The 14856-nt window shown below is 41.7% G+C and overlaps 1 protein-coding gene across 1 annotated transcript in view; it reads right to left on the bottom strand.

The window, feature by feature from the left end:
* wtip (WT1 interacting protein) overlaps positions 1 to 14856 on the bottom strand; it is a 35478-nt gene that overhangs the window by 9048 nt on the left and 11574 nt on the right. The window contains exon 3 of the mRNA XM_061042014.1: positions 1278 to 1345. Coding sequence (XP_060897997.1) covers positions 1278 to 1345 — 68 coding nt within the window. The remainder of the gene's footprint in view (positions 1 to 1277; positions 1346 to 14856) is intronic.

Raw genomic sequence — 14856 nt, 5'->3', positions numbered from 1 at the left:
TGCTGCTGCGCTCCTTAAATGAACATGAAAAGTTTTTCTTTGTCTCTCAGCTGACAGCTTCAACATGCTGTTACGACCTGTGGACTCTATAATAATGTATGTTTAAATGTTTCTGTGTGTTTCTGCTTTTCTGTAAGGTCATCCATCATATTAATACTTTAAGAAATGCTTTTATATTTGAAGTTTGTTTTAGGATAAGGGAGCATCTTCTCTTGACCACCTGGGTGTCTCACAGGGAACAAAGACCTCAGCGTCATATCAGCAGCTCCTTTCCCTTTAAGCCCGAGCACAGGCAGATAACGAAGGTGACCATCTGCAGCTCACAGCACCCTCCGGGCCGTGTGACCTGATGACTTGAGGGGAGGGGGAGATGGAGTGGGGTTCGAGGGGAGACATGGCTACTACCAGGTGGAGGTGGGAGGTCAGTGATGAACAGACTGCCCCCTGCCCCTTACACCTCCGCTCTAGATCTACCATCTGCCACCACCTTCCACCCCCCCCCCCCCCCCCCCCCCCCCCCCCCCCCCCCAAAACCCTCGAAACACCCCCGGGGTGACAGGCCAGACTAGTCAAGTCTTAGCTGCACGAGGCAGGCAGAAGATTAGTCTTGCCCCATCATCTTACCCATTGCATCAGTTTATCACAGAGAAGTCGTGATTGTTCAGTCAAAAAACAGGAACTGCAGCTATTTCCTAACAGATCAACAGGTTGAGCTGTTTGGGGAAGCTGCAGATAAACAGGAAGTATGGAAGCATGTGCTGTAAGGTTATTACAGGAAGCTTTTGTACATTCCTTCCTCCATGTTCAGAAATACTTTCATCGCGTTTCATTTGAACATTGTGATCGCATTGTGAACAGCATCATAGAAAGCCGACATTACAACATTTCCAACAGCACATGAAGGCATCATGAGAGCGGGCCAAATGTGTGCCAGCGTAACCTGAAGCAGATGGACCAGGAGCCTGAGAGCTACAGCTGTCCTCCTCCCACTCTTAATTGTGAGTGCCGTGGAGCAGCTCGTGGGGTAATTGAGCTCCTCGGGGAGATTTCAGGGGAAATGAGTGTGAATTGGAGGGGTGGTGCTAAACTCCTTAATTGTAGCTGCAATGTCTGTTTCCTCTTGAGGGTTGCAGAATGCAGCTTGAGATCTTAATCCTTTGCTCTCTGCTTCACCCGCTCCTATTAGCCCACATTTAGGAAGTGATTTTGGAGCTACCAGCAAATCTTTTGATAACTAAACAAAATCAAATAAAATGATTAACATGAAGCAGACTTACCAGAAAGTCCTCCTCACAGTAAACCTTCCCGTTGACGTTGTAGAACGCTTTCCCTCGCAGCCTCCGCCCTGAGAAGAAAGACAACAATGAGATCTAAATATTATAGTTCACTTGGAGGTTTTGACTGTTCAAGGTTTCTTTATTTGTACAGAAAGGTACATTTGATGTGCAGACAAGGATTCAGCGTTTACAGAGATAAATACATCACATTATATCAAAACTATTCAAAGGAAACATTCAAACATTCAAACAAACAACATCAATTACATCTGGCCATGGAGAAGTCCTCAAACAGAAACCTGTTAATAAGCTGAAAAACCCCGGCATGGTGAAAGTGCATCATCTTTTGATAGTTTTGTTCATACACCTCTTAGACCTTCAAATAGAACTGTATTAAATAATTTATGGACAGTTGGGTGCCTCAAACTTTTTCACAACAGGGACAGCTGATAGTTAAATTGGTAACCACAATATCCCAAAATGCCGTAAACACAATCTTAAACCCTTTTTCATCAGGTACAAGAGAGTGTGCCAGCAAACACACTGATCCAATGTCATCTTTTATTAGCCCGTCAAAGAACCAACTTTGTATCTTCTTCTTCAAAACAGACCACAAAGCAATAATAAACAAAATGGCCAACAATAGCCACGACTGTTTATGAGCTGCAAAGACGAACTGATTTCAGATATTTTACGATGTGACTAAATGTAACCACAACAGTTCGGCTGTAGCAGAGATCTTAAGTCAGTGAAGTGAAGAATTAGTGTTTACCCTTATTTACACATATTTAGGCTGTCTTTTTCTTTTCAGGTCAAGATAGTTTAAACTACTCAATAAAAAACATAAAGCAGTTTGCCACACACCAGATATACAAAGAGGCTGCAGTCCAAGATGCCAACATTAGCACACTGTGTAGCTACGTAACGCTGTTAGCTTGTTTTAAGCCAGGCTTAAACTGTCTGAGTTTGTTCACCTGAAGTCACTGAAGAAGGGATTTGAACTGAAACATCTGCAGCAATAAAAAAGAAGTGGATTTTTTTGGTTGAGGATTCAGCACCCACATAAAGTACTGAGGGTGAGCCTGTCATAATTCAATCATACAGGGTTGGTAGAAAGCAGCTGTTGAAAAAAAACATACAGCATGTTTACATAATGAGTTAACTAAGTGCAAGCTTGTTAGCTTGGACCGCTTTGTTTTCCCTCTTCTGCAAATATTATTCAACAGAACAAAAAGCCTCCAGCGTGGAAACAGAGCAGCGTAAAGTAAATTAGAGAGAAGCTCTAGAAGACGTTGGGATTGAGTTAGCAGGTCATGCTACAACAGTCAATGTATGAGCCCAACATGTAGGGTCATAACACCTTTAGAAACACATGTTTAGCAGAGATTTGACTGATCTATTTCACAGAAACAACTTCTGAATCCAAGATGTTGGACTATGATACACTTCATGAAGACTTCCACTTAGATCATTTATAACGTTGTCTCATGTATTTTGTTGAGTTTAAAGGGAGATATCAGACAATAGAGAAACCACCATGATGTTGTTATAATGACAAGAAACTCACAATTTAAATCATCAGTTTAGAAATCTAAAAAGACATTTAGCAGACATGAAGGTGTCAAGCTAAATGTGCTTTTAAGAAGCTTTTGGTAGTTGAAGGATACAAGTTTATTTATTGAGCACCCTTCATACATAGAGCAACTCAAAGTGCTTCATACAGTAACACACAGATCCTTGAGTAAAGGACATTCAAATGCAACATTTATGAAATGAAATCTAAGCCCAACAATCATTGATTTGACCATCTTTATCGTTGGTTGCAAACAACACTCATGCCTGGGCCTAAGTCTTCTCCTAAGGTTGCTTTCAAAAGCCTGATTCATACTTCTGTGTTGAATCTTGACCTGTCCCGTGGCTCTGTATCTACGGAGAACACTACCTACGTAGCCTGACGTGCACCTCCTCACAAATATAAGCCGTGTCAAAATTCTGCAGTATAAGAACATTTACAAGCGAGTATGATCAACTGTCGCCATGGTTTCCTGTACACAAACAAGCAGAGAATGTGACAGGACCTAAAGCTGATGATATTACAAGCACAGATCGGACTGCCAACGTACTCGTTCACCAGTAAGCTGCAGGCGCTCCCAGTAGCATTGGGAAGCACTCGATGATGATGACCACACATTCAGGGCGAAAACCATTTCTAAAACCCCAGAGACCACACAGATATCGGACTGCTAACCAGCATTTGTAGGCGCACACACACCAAGACACAAGTACAAAAAAAAACAGGCTTTCCACACAAAATATTAGAAATGCCTTTTTTAAGTTAACTTCAGACAGTTTAAATTAAAAAAGGCTCAAACCAGTAGGTGATTTTGTCTGAAACACCACAGCATAACCTCTTAGAGAAACCTTTTTAGTTAGAGATCCACATTAGGTTTTGACCCTTTTGACCAATTATTTTTTCTTGAGTGAGTCCTTCAACTCTATGGAAATGCACGGTGCTGGAGAACACTCAAAGTTTGCAAAAAAACAAACTTTATGCTATGCATTAAAAAATGTAACTCCCGCCACTCCAAGTCCAATTAAATGATATAGTTAGCCTGTTCCATAATCTCTCCGTTTTTACAACCACAACAGTGGGTCAGTGCCGAGCAGATGGCTGGTTGAACGTAGGCGGCGTCCGGCCTGTGCCTCCGTTTAATTACTTGACCATTGATCCCAACAGGATTCCATTCACAACCCATAAACAATCAATATAGCGGGGCTGCTGTCTCTCGTCCCAACCTCCCCCCAAAATCTCTCCTCTTGCCTTCCCTGCCATTGTGCATCGTTCAAAGAAAAACCAACAAAAGCAGACAGGAGGGAGGATGTCTCTAAGTCTGACACAAACATGAACACCAGGTTTTAGTTTTCCTCATTCTTCTTCCTCTTTGACAAATACAACTCTGCGATGTGTTGAGTTGCTAGTGCTTCTATTACTTTATCAACTTTCAGATGACACATCTTTGTTTTTTTTGTCGTTATTTTGGACATCTAGACTAAACCGTATGAAAACAGCCAATAGATGCAGTGGTGCACCTCGTGAATACATGCCCACACTGCAGCAGGCCCAGGTTCAGCATGCTGGGCTTCCAGCTCTGAGTGAGAAGCCTAAATTCCTCTGGTTGAGTCTTCATTCATCAGAATCCAAGTCTGAATCCAATCTAAAAAAGAAATTCTGCTGCGGGCTGGCTTCTGCAGCCCCCTGCCATGCACCCCTTACAGCTAGCCCATTCAAATTCATTTAACAGCAGCGGTGTCTCTCTGGCAGCGCGATGACTTCACCAGAGCCTGGCAGAAGAAGCGCACGGATCTCATAAATCTGCTGGATTAGTCAGATTTAATTGTCGTCCCAAGTCACCATTGATTTTATGGGTGTCCCAGCATGGGAAATCCACCCCCCTCTCTTTTTAACGCTGAAATTTATGCAATCGCTGTATTTCACACACAAACACGGTGTCACAATGCTTGGAGATGGCAATACATTAACACCCACATAAATGGCCAGAGCAGCCGAGGAATGCTGCCCACACAATAGGTGAGACTTTTAAGACTTTGAGACAGAGGAGCAATTAGCATTTTGGTAGCATGGAGCAAAGAGAAAAGCAGGATCGAGGAAGAACTCTTAAGAGACACCGTCTTCAAAACCAGGACTTTGGAGAGGCTAAACTGGCAGGAACATTGAGATTATAGAGAACATAGCAGCAGCGGGGGCTGCGAGGTGTTGCTGTGTGCTCGTCTGTGGCCTCTGCTCTGGAGTTTGGGGTCTGGAAGGTGAACACAAAGGCCCCAGCGTTGATGACTGTGTGGAACGCTGCTAGGGGAGCGGGCCGACTGAGCAAACGGGGACATTCTTTCTGCCTGAGGTCACTAGCTGGTCCCATTCAACCCCCCACACCTCTCCAACACCCGCTCTCTGCCCGCTCCTCTTGCCGAGGAGAGGAGGGGGAGGGCTCAATGCCTGCCTCTCTCTCCTCTGGCCTTTTGTCCCCAGACGGAGAGCCTGAACCTCCTCACTGTGCAACAAGTGATAGTACCAGAAGCTCTCTTCACAAGTTTTTATCTGTAGGTTTCAGAAAACTTAGGAATCAGAGGAATTACAAGCTTTACTACTTATTGTGAGATCCAAATGTAAAGGATTGGAGCCTCTCAAATCTGACTTGTTGTGTATTAAAGGTTATAACTGGTTGAAAGATTTAGAAAATGTAAATCTCTGAGTTTGAATATTAAATATTAAGTTTAATTTGGGCCTGAGCACACTAGAAAGACACAAAATCCCATAAAACAGCCACTGAAACTAAACAAAAACAATATCACAAAGCTTTTCCCTAAGCTTTCATATAAACGACAAAATAAACACAAAATAATTACAACAAAAAAAACCTATGTTCTTTTCCTCTTGTTCTTGTTGCTCGTTCTTCAAGTCACAGTGGTACATTTGAGGCTTCATGGCGATGACCTCTGCTCTCCTAAAAGCTGGCTGCCGGTAATTTCTGGTTATTTAGGAATTAGAGCTCATTCTGATAATGCACTCATTTTGAGTGATAGTGTTGCCATGGCAATGCATGATTTTTCTGGTGAAAGAGGACTGATGTGTCACCAAGGCAAAGGTATTATTCTGCTAAAAATTTCACTCCAGTATAGCAGGTGTATTGAGCCTGTTAATAATATGTAAGACTCTGGAACCCATTGCTTTCCATGAATAAACCAGTAAACTTACCAGAAGCCACAAAGGGCTGTAATGAGAAAGAGTTACCTTTGAAGACTTTTCATTTCATTTAAAGGAGCAATATGTAACTCTGATGTGTATTAGAGAGAGCTGTCCCCCCTGCCACCTCTGGGCATTGAAGCTTCAGTGTTTAGACAGCTCTGCATCGGTCTTAAAACTCTTCTGTGTTCAAATATCTTTCCCTATTTCAAAAGCATCTGCAATATTGATCCTAGTTTTGCAACGTTTCTGATCGTGGAGCTTATTGGAAAAATGCTAGGGCGTTTTAGGTCAGGTAGAATCAGTTACATCTGAACCAATTTGCTTGCCCGCTTCAATCGCTGTAACGACTGTTGCTTGTGGGGCTGTGTGGGGGTGCCTTAAAACCCGCCTACCTTCTCTGGTCAAAACAAACAAGCTGTTTTTCAGGACTTTTCCTGAATTTCTCCTGACATGGGTGACAGGAAGACTAAGGCTGTATCCGAATTGCCAAGTACCTACTCAATCTGTCAGTAGACAGTACCTACTATCCGTGCTGTATACTGTTAGTACCTACTATTCAGTATGCACACACAGTAGGTAGATATTTGTTCCTACTTCTTCTGATTCATTCAGTTTGGAAGTGGCGTCATTTACGTTACCCGAACCGGCTGCATTCACCCGTTTATTTTTGTTTTTTGTCGACAGTAATATACAGAATATAAAATAAACCAATAAAGACACATTTAAATAGTGAAATCATTATTTAAATAGAGGGAGAAAGGTTTTATAATAATGCAGATATTTGTTTCATTTTTTGTTGTTAATTTAAAGTAGTGATTTCAGTCGGGACTTTAAATTAAGATTAAATTAATCCACGCTCGTTTGTTTTGATTTGGAGGCGGACGTGAAGTGACAATTTACGTTTAATTTCGCACAGCATTGTGGGAGTTAAAATACAATTCATTTCCTGAAAGCACGCATCTGATCCATACTGCATGAAACCCGGAAGTTAGTATCCATACTGAAATGTTCAGTATACTGAGGTGGACCCAAAAAATGCCTACTGAATGACCACGAAAGTTCAGTATACTGAAACTCCATACTGAAAAGTACGTACTGCCTACTGAACTGTGACAATTCGGAAAGGGCCTATCCCTTTTCAAAATGAAGGGGGGGGGGGGGGGGGGGGGGGGGGGGGGTCCTGAGGGGAAGATGTAACAAAAAAGAAAAAACCAACCCTCCAGTGTCGGATGAAGCAACAGAGTCCACTATACGACACCACAGAATATTTGTCGTTATATCAATGCTATGCATAGTTCAATGGCAGCACAATATCAACAAAAGAGTAGAGAAGAACATACTGATGAACAGAACATGTAATCCAGCCTCTCAATTACGTGCACAGACATATAAAGTCACCACCCCCTCCCACTAGTGGTCTGGCAGGAGAAACTCTGGATAAAGTCAGAGTGAAAATGTGGCTGTTTGCGTTCAAACATACAGCTGCTCCTGCAAACATCAGAGTTTATCTGGAGTTTTCTGCAAGTGTGAAATCATCATTATAGACCATTCAGGACCAGAATTGGAACTTAGTAGGAGGACATACTGACTGCTGCATTGTTGGCAGAGAAGCCAGCACTTTAACACGGCATGTTTCCTTAATGTCTGATCATATAGTGAGGTCATTGTATGATTTAATTCATTAAATATCTTACATATTTACTTTAAGGTAACTTCTATTTCAGTTATCTGAAGGTTTTTGGTGTTCAGACCAAAACGTGAACCAAACAGTGTAATTTAAATAATGAGCTGTGTTTTTTTTCCAGGAAGTTGTATTATCCTTGAATTCTTGGATCATTCATGATATGTGGTCTTTTCCATGACAGCGCAAATTAAACTACAAGTAGCTTTTGAGCTTTAATTCAACCCTTTAATAAAACCTGTAACCCTTTAATTTAACAGTTTACACCCCTAGAGGGTGAGCTTTACTCTAAAAAAAACGGGATATTCTTACGTGGTTTCTGTTCTCAAATGAGGTTATTTCCCATTTAAGCCAAGATAAGGCTCGTAAAATGGTAAAATACAGCTTCAACATACTTCACTTGAGTTATAAGAACTTGATATTTAATAACTTCACAATTAAACCAAGCTGCTGCTAACAATTTCTCTCAATCACATGTTTCAGGGTATCTATAAAAGTCAAGGTTGCGCTTTAAGCCTGATGATCTGAGTAAAGATGATAGGATTCTTTAATGCTGCCTTAGATGACAGTCAACCTGTGAGTCTGAACTCAGGGCAACAAAGTCTGGAGACTCTAAGAAACTTAGAGTTATGTTCACTTACCTCTATCAATGTCATATGAGAATAACATAAAAAGGTTCTAACTTCAATGTTGGATTCAGTGTAGAAGTAATTGTTAACTTCCTATTGGTCAAGTGGTGTGACTGTGTGTCAGCGTGACTGTTCCTCTACGTTTCAGAGTTTTTGATGGTGGACATGACATGACGTTATTGTGCCATTTTCAGAACTCTCTGGGTTCTAACTATAATCTCTTAGAAAAGCTAAACACAGTGTTTCAGCTGGATTGGCTCTTTTGACTGAACACATGGTACAACACATCTCACTAGTACTTCCCCTCTAAACGGACCCATGCATACTGGTCATATCATCGTTTTACTGGTCTTGTGTTCAGGTGAAACTATTACCAAATCCTTACTAATTTGCCTCTAATGACAAAAAGTACAGTCTTTGCAGCTACTGTGCTTAAGTGTCCGTTATTGCAAATTGGTAAATTACCTGAAATCACTTCTTCAAAACAATAGTCAGCAGTAGCGATGTGCGTGAAAATGTGGTTAAATGTAATCACCCTCGCACCAGAATTACCAGTTGGTTCATTTTAAAAATCTTTTTACAACATACAATCTGGATTTGACCCACACAGGGTCTACTTCAGGGCTAGGAAGTCATGAAAGAGAGTGAGAAGTCTTGGTTCATCTATATCATCAAGAGGCTAGGAGCATAAATAACACCAACATATGAATTTGTATTCAGAATGTTTTTTGTCTTTCTTATCCAGTGCTCTGGTAATAGCTGACACTAAGCATTAAAACATGTAATATCAGTGGAAAAACACTGATGGATGACATTTCTGATCAATCTGACAAACATCTCTGTAAGCTGCCTCACTATTGTTTGTTGTTTTCAAATCACAAGTTACATGTACACTGTTGATTTTTGGGGAGGTTCAACAAAGCTTCAGTTGGTGTATTTCCTTCTGGTGTCCTTGCATTGATTCTTTTCCACATTTTGGGCAGTGCCAAAGGCCGAAACAATGCAAATCCTGTATGTGTAACATCTTTGGAGAGTCCAATACAACGTGGGCTTTCCTTTGTTCACACTGACAGAGCTCATTACATGGCTGGTTTTATTCATCTAAGGTCGCATACAGCAAAAAGATATGAAGACATTCAAGTGCTTTCAACTCTCTTCAGAAGTGTAACATCTATACTAACTGGCAGAAACGACAGTCTCCTGTCATTTCATACAAAGCTTTGTAATGTTTCACTGACAACAACCCCGTCTAATGAGAGGTGTTGTTTCTTGTTCTTCCTGGTTGGATGCAACAGATTCAGTCTCTCTGAGTCTCTGGCAGAGAAACCAGAGCTCTTCCAGGCTGGAAGGACAGATAAATGTGGTGATTTGCTTACTAAGGAGCTTCAAAGAGATTTTGTACACTGTGCCGTGGTGAGCCTGTGCAGGCCTGCAGCCTCAACAAGACTTCAGTACTTTTGGTGACAACTCAGTGGTAAGAGGTACATATTATCCAGCATAAATTATGCAGTTGAGTCAGTAACATGATTCTATTTTTGACCAGTAATTGCTGCATGGTTTCTTGAGCCAGCAAGGTAAACAAACGCCCCGTTAATGTTTTATGTATTGGGTTCTGATTACGATTCATTTTTATACAGACTTACACCTTCATTGCCCCTCCAGCCTGCCTAGCTTTGTGATCTGTGCCAATGTGATCTGTGTGATCTGTGCCAATGTGATCTGTGTGATCTATGCCAATGTGATCTGTGCCAATGTGATCTGTGTGATCTGTGCCAATGTGATCTGTGTGATCTATGCCAATGTGATCTGTGATCTTTGCCAATGTGATCTGTGTGATCTATGCCAATGTGATCTTTGCCAATGTGATCTGTGTGATCTATGCCAATGTGATCTTTGCCAATGTGATCTGTGTGATCTATGCCAATGTGATCTTTGCCAATGTGATCTGTGTGATCTGTGCCAATGTGATCTGTGTGATCTATGCCAATGTGATCTATGTGATCTTTGCCAATGTGATCTGTGTGATCTATGCCAATGTGATCTGTGTGATCTGTGCCAATGTGATCTTTGTGATCTGTGCCAATGTGATCTGTGCCAATGTGATCTGTGTGATCTATGCCAATGTGATCTTTGTGATCTGTGCCAATGTGATCTGTGCCAATGTGATCTGTGCCAATGTGATCTGTGCCAATGTGATCTGTGCCAATATGATCTATGCCAATATGATCTATGCCAGTGGTTCCCAAAATGTGATCCTTGTGATGAGTGCTTATGTGCACCAAAGAACATCTGGTACAGTGAAGTAGTCAACAGTGGAGAATTGCAGCACCAGGATTGTTTTTAATTGATACTTATAATAATGAATTACCTGCTTCTTAAGGCCATACAGATAATAAAAGATTGTTTCTCTTTCTCTTTGTAAGAAAGCAAATAACCTGGGGTTTATGCAAACACACGGCAAGAAAGAATAAGATGTACTAAGACTGATGAAATATTCCTTATACTTCAATACCTGTATCTGATTGACTGCGTAGTGCCTAATAATAGAAACCAACCTACTTGTTCAGGTTGCTGCAGTGTCAGTCTGAACGAAATGAGTAACCATAGCAAAAGAGTTAACAGGTGCGATTTTCAATTTCCAGGCTGATTTCAAGACACAAATCAGAACACAGCTTCAAAGATGTTACACTTTTGCAAGGTTTTCTTTTCATGTATTACGTCTAATTTAACAGAACATATTGGACAATGACAGGTCTGCGGTATGTGAAGAGGCAGAGAGGACTTTTTTAAATTGCCAGAACAAAGCTGATGCAACAACTGCAGAGGCTAACACGTCTTCAGTAGTGCAGAAGAGGGATAAAAGTGTGTCTGAGAGAGAAAGCTCTCCCTCTGAAGCGTTCTCTGAAAAAGAAATAGCGTTAATAAAAATCCCACTCTGTGGTGCACTGTTATTTTCTCATCTTGTAGCCTGGGAGCTTTTGGGATTTGAAAGCAGATAAACTTTGAGTTCTCTGCAGCTGTATTTATATGTGATACAAATCACACAAAAGTCCTGCTCGTAATCCTCCTAACACCATTAAATCTCTACACATTATGTTGTCAGGACGATAGAGGACTGAACAGTTTCATGCTGCAGCTCAAAATAAAGACTAATATTTCCCATAAGAAAAAAAAAAAAAGAAAAGGACTGGGGTGTCACGATGAGCTGCCAGGGGATGGATGTGATGCATTGTGCCTACACAACAGCTAAAGTTAACTGGCAGTCAAAATAATTTAAGCTCAAATCTACAGCAATGTCATGTATGTCGAAAAGCATCTGGTCTGCCTGTTATTCGTCAGAGGAGGAACTAAACTGCCGGCCAGAAAGGTTAAAATATGATTCAGCTACAAGCTTGTTATAGCTCAGTGCTCACTGACCTCCTTCTAATGACAACACTTGTTTATACAGATGATGCTGTATGTTATATCACTACAATTATCCCTCTATACAAAATGATGCAGGCCTCGATATAGCCACCGCAGTATAGTTTGAGTCATGCTTTATTCTTATCATAATCCAATTATTTCTAATATGGCTGTTATAATTAGTGTGCAGTAGTACTGCACGACTCCAGGAACAAAGCAAAGAACTGTGCGTTCTCTGTTTTCCAACTTTCTGATTTCCGCTGCCTGGCAGGTGCAACTGGTGGCGGTGAATGATTTGAGAAATTCAAGCCCCTGAGCTCTCTTCTCATGCCAGAGCTTTCAGAGGCCGCTTGGATTACTGTAACACACCAATGAGTCATCAGCCTTGCGGTTGACAGTCTGCTCATCCAGCCTGAAGCGACGTCTTTTATTATTTTTATACTCTACCCGGAGACGGCATGCTTATTTTCAACAACACACTGCCTCGCAGTTGCACAGATATTGACTGTAGTTGTGGAAAACTCTCAGCGGGGGAGAGTGATGGCTACACGATAAGCAGCAGGGGGACACATTATGTTTGTGTCTGATTGTACTTAAATATTAGCTGTAAGAGGAGAACCACTGTGGAAAAAAACAACAACCTGTCGCTTCACTTTTGGTTGACTATAACTGTCGCACAAAAGAAACATATATTTAATCAGGTTGAAAGATAAAATCTGGACCCATCTGACCTTAAACCTTGGAAACCCAGTCCACTTGTGTGTCTGTGTGTGCACATGCATGCCAACAGAGCTCTCAGTGCGTGTGCTGTTTAATGTGCGCCCATCCCTGCAGGCCTGCCCCCTCTGATAAGCAGGTCTGGTACACTTTGTGACTGTCTGATCGAGGTCCTCCAGGGAAGGTCGGCTGAAGTGGAGGGTGGGGGTGGGGGGGTAGTTTGCATTCTTGGCCATTTCATGAAAAAAGGGTGCAACCATGGGAGTAAGCCAAGAGGAGGGCTCAATTATGCATGGTTAAACAAAGCCCAAGGCTACCAAGCGAGCTATGTCTCAGCAAACTCTGCCTCGCTCTGGAGCTCCAGACCCCAGGAGGAACCTACTCAAGAGAAGAAGAACGAAAAAAAAACTGAAAGAAATATAAAAAAAAACAAACAGGAATACAGGAACCTACTAGCTGCTGATAAATCACTGGATTGTGTTATGACAAGCGCAGGCACTTTGAAACTAAACTTCTCAGAGGCCTTCCTTAAAAGAAAACATTCCCATTCACATGAGGTCAAATGATTCATCACAGAGTTTACGTTACAAATAAACCAACTCGAGAGGCAAACTCTCCCGTGAAGCCATCAACGACGACGACCTGCTCGGAGCACAGACAATGACTAACCCTTGACGTGATTTCTGCACCGAACTCAACAATAATTCTCTCAGGAGCTGTCAGTGATTTTGGTCTAGCGGCCCTTAAAGTTCTTACTAGCATATAATGAAGAAAACTTCCCAGCAGTAACACAGTCAGTCTATGTGGGTATTTCAAGTCTTCAAATCGGGGGTTTCTCACAAATAATTTTGACAGATATGTGCTTCGATTTCTCCTAGAAAGCAGATTACTGAGCGTGTAGCTGCTCACTTCTAAATAAACCCTCAAACTTAATCACGACTGTTTAAACAGCCATTACACCTCAAGCAGGTCAGAGGCCACTTTTTCAAAAGCAAAACATCACAACCTCAGCAACTGGACACTCAGCATCTGGCCCCCTCTTTTCTTCAGACACACAATAAATCGGAAAGTATGTGGCTTTGGTTACATGTAAATTATAGGCAGTTCTTCCAGAGCCGGAGGGGGGAGGGCTGGAGGATCAGTATCCATGTGAAGTACAATATATGAATGGAAGCAACCTGGCTAAAAAGCTCTCTCCCAACATCTTCCTCTTGTTTCCCCGGGAAACAGGAGAGGAGGGCTGGGGTCAGGTGACAGGGACGTTCAAAACACACACACACACACACACACACACACACACACACACACACACACACACACACACTCACTATCTATACTGCAAGCTCAAAAACAAATGTAATTACTCATTCAAAGACCACATTATGGCAGCATTTAGGTCTCTTTGGTGTTGTTAATGTGTTTTCATGCTGCAGAGAGAAAGAGTTGAGCTGCTCTGTTATTGTTCTGAACAAACCAGAGGATTTTCTTTTTCAAGAAGCAGATGTTATGATACCCTGCTGTAACATCACCTCTGACAGCAGAGCTGATGATGTGCAGTAAAGGATGATTTAGCAGCATAGAAAGCAGCATAGAAAGCCTTACGGCAAGGTTGTTTGAAACAGCATCTTGATCAGGGACGGAGGAGGTGGAGAGGCAAGACACAAACCGAGGCAGAAACATTGGCACACAATATTCCTACTATATCTCCAGAGAAAATAAGGTACATGTCTGAATGCCTGTTAACGTATCTAAGGCGTCAAAACATTTAAAGGATAAAAAACCAAAGATTTTCATTCTACTGAAAAGCACATGAGCAGAAAGTAGCGAGCTAACTATGAATCGATTAGCCCTGTTCCTCCACTCGGCGCCCACGTTTTTGACTTCTTAAGTGTTTCAAATATGTGTGGTGCTGTGCTCATTGACGCCTGTTTTTGCTGGCATGAGAAAATCACAGCTTTTAGGTGAAATTAAGATTCAGGGCCAAATATTCCTTGGCAAGAAGTGGAAAAACAGAGAAAGAGAAACTGCTACAAAAAAAAAAAAACTAAACAAAAGCTTGTCTGTGAGTGAGATGAACCAAGTCAACTTTGAGAAGGACAACACCTGATGTAACAATTTCCTAATTCTAATTGAAAGAAGATAACCTCGTAGCAAACACTTCCACAGCTTCACTAAGTATGAGGCATGTCTCCACAGCGGGGAGCAGCACAGTTGCAGGGGGTTTAATGGGGGGGGGGGGGTACTAATACTAAATACTGAGTGAAATAAAACACAATAATGCTGCTACTCTAAAAGCAACAGATGAACAAATATGAATAATAATTATTTGTTCTGCTTATCAACATGGACAGAAGTTTCTGCTGCAGCAGATGTCGTTCTTCTGTG

The sequence above is a fragment of the Labrus mixtus genome, chromosome 1, assembly GCF_963584025.1.
Source record: "Labrus mixtus chromosome 1, fLabMix1.1, whole genome shotgun sequence".
In the NCBI taxonomy this organism is placed as follows: Eukaryota; Metazoa; Chordata; class Actinopteri; order Labriformes; family Labridae; genus Labrus; species Labrus mixtus.
Note: the sequence above shows the minus strand (reverse complement) of the source record. Positions and strands in the feature narration are given on the sequence as shown.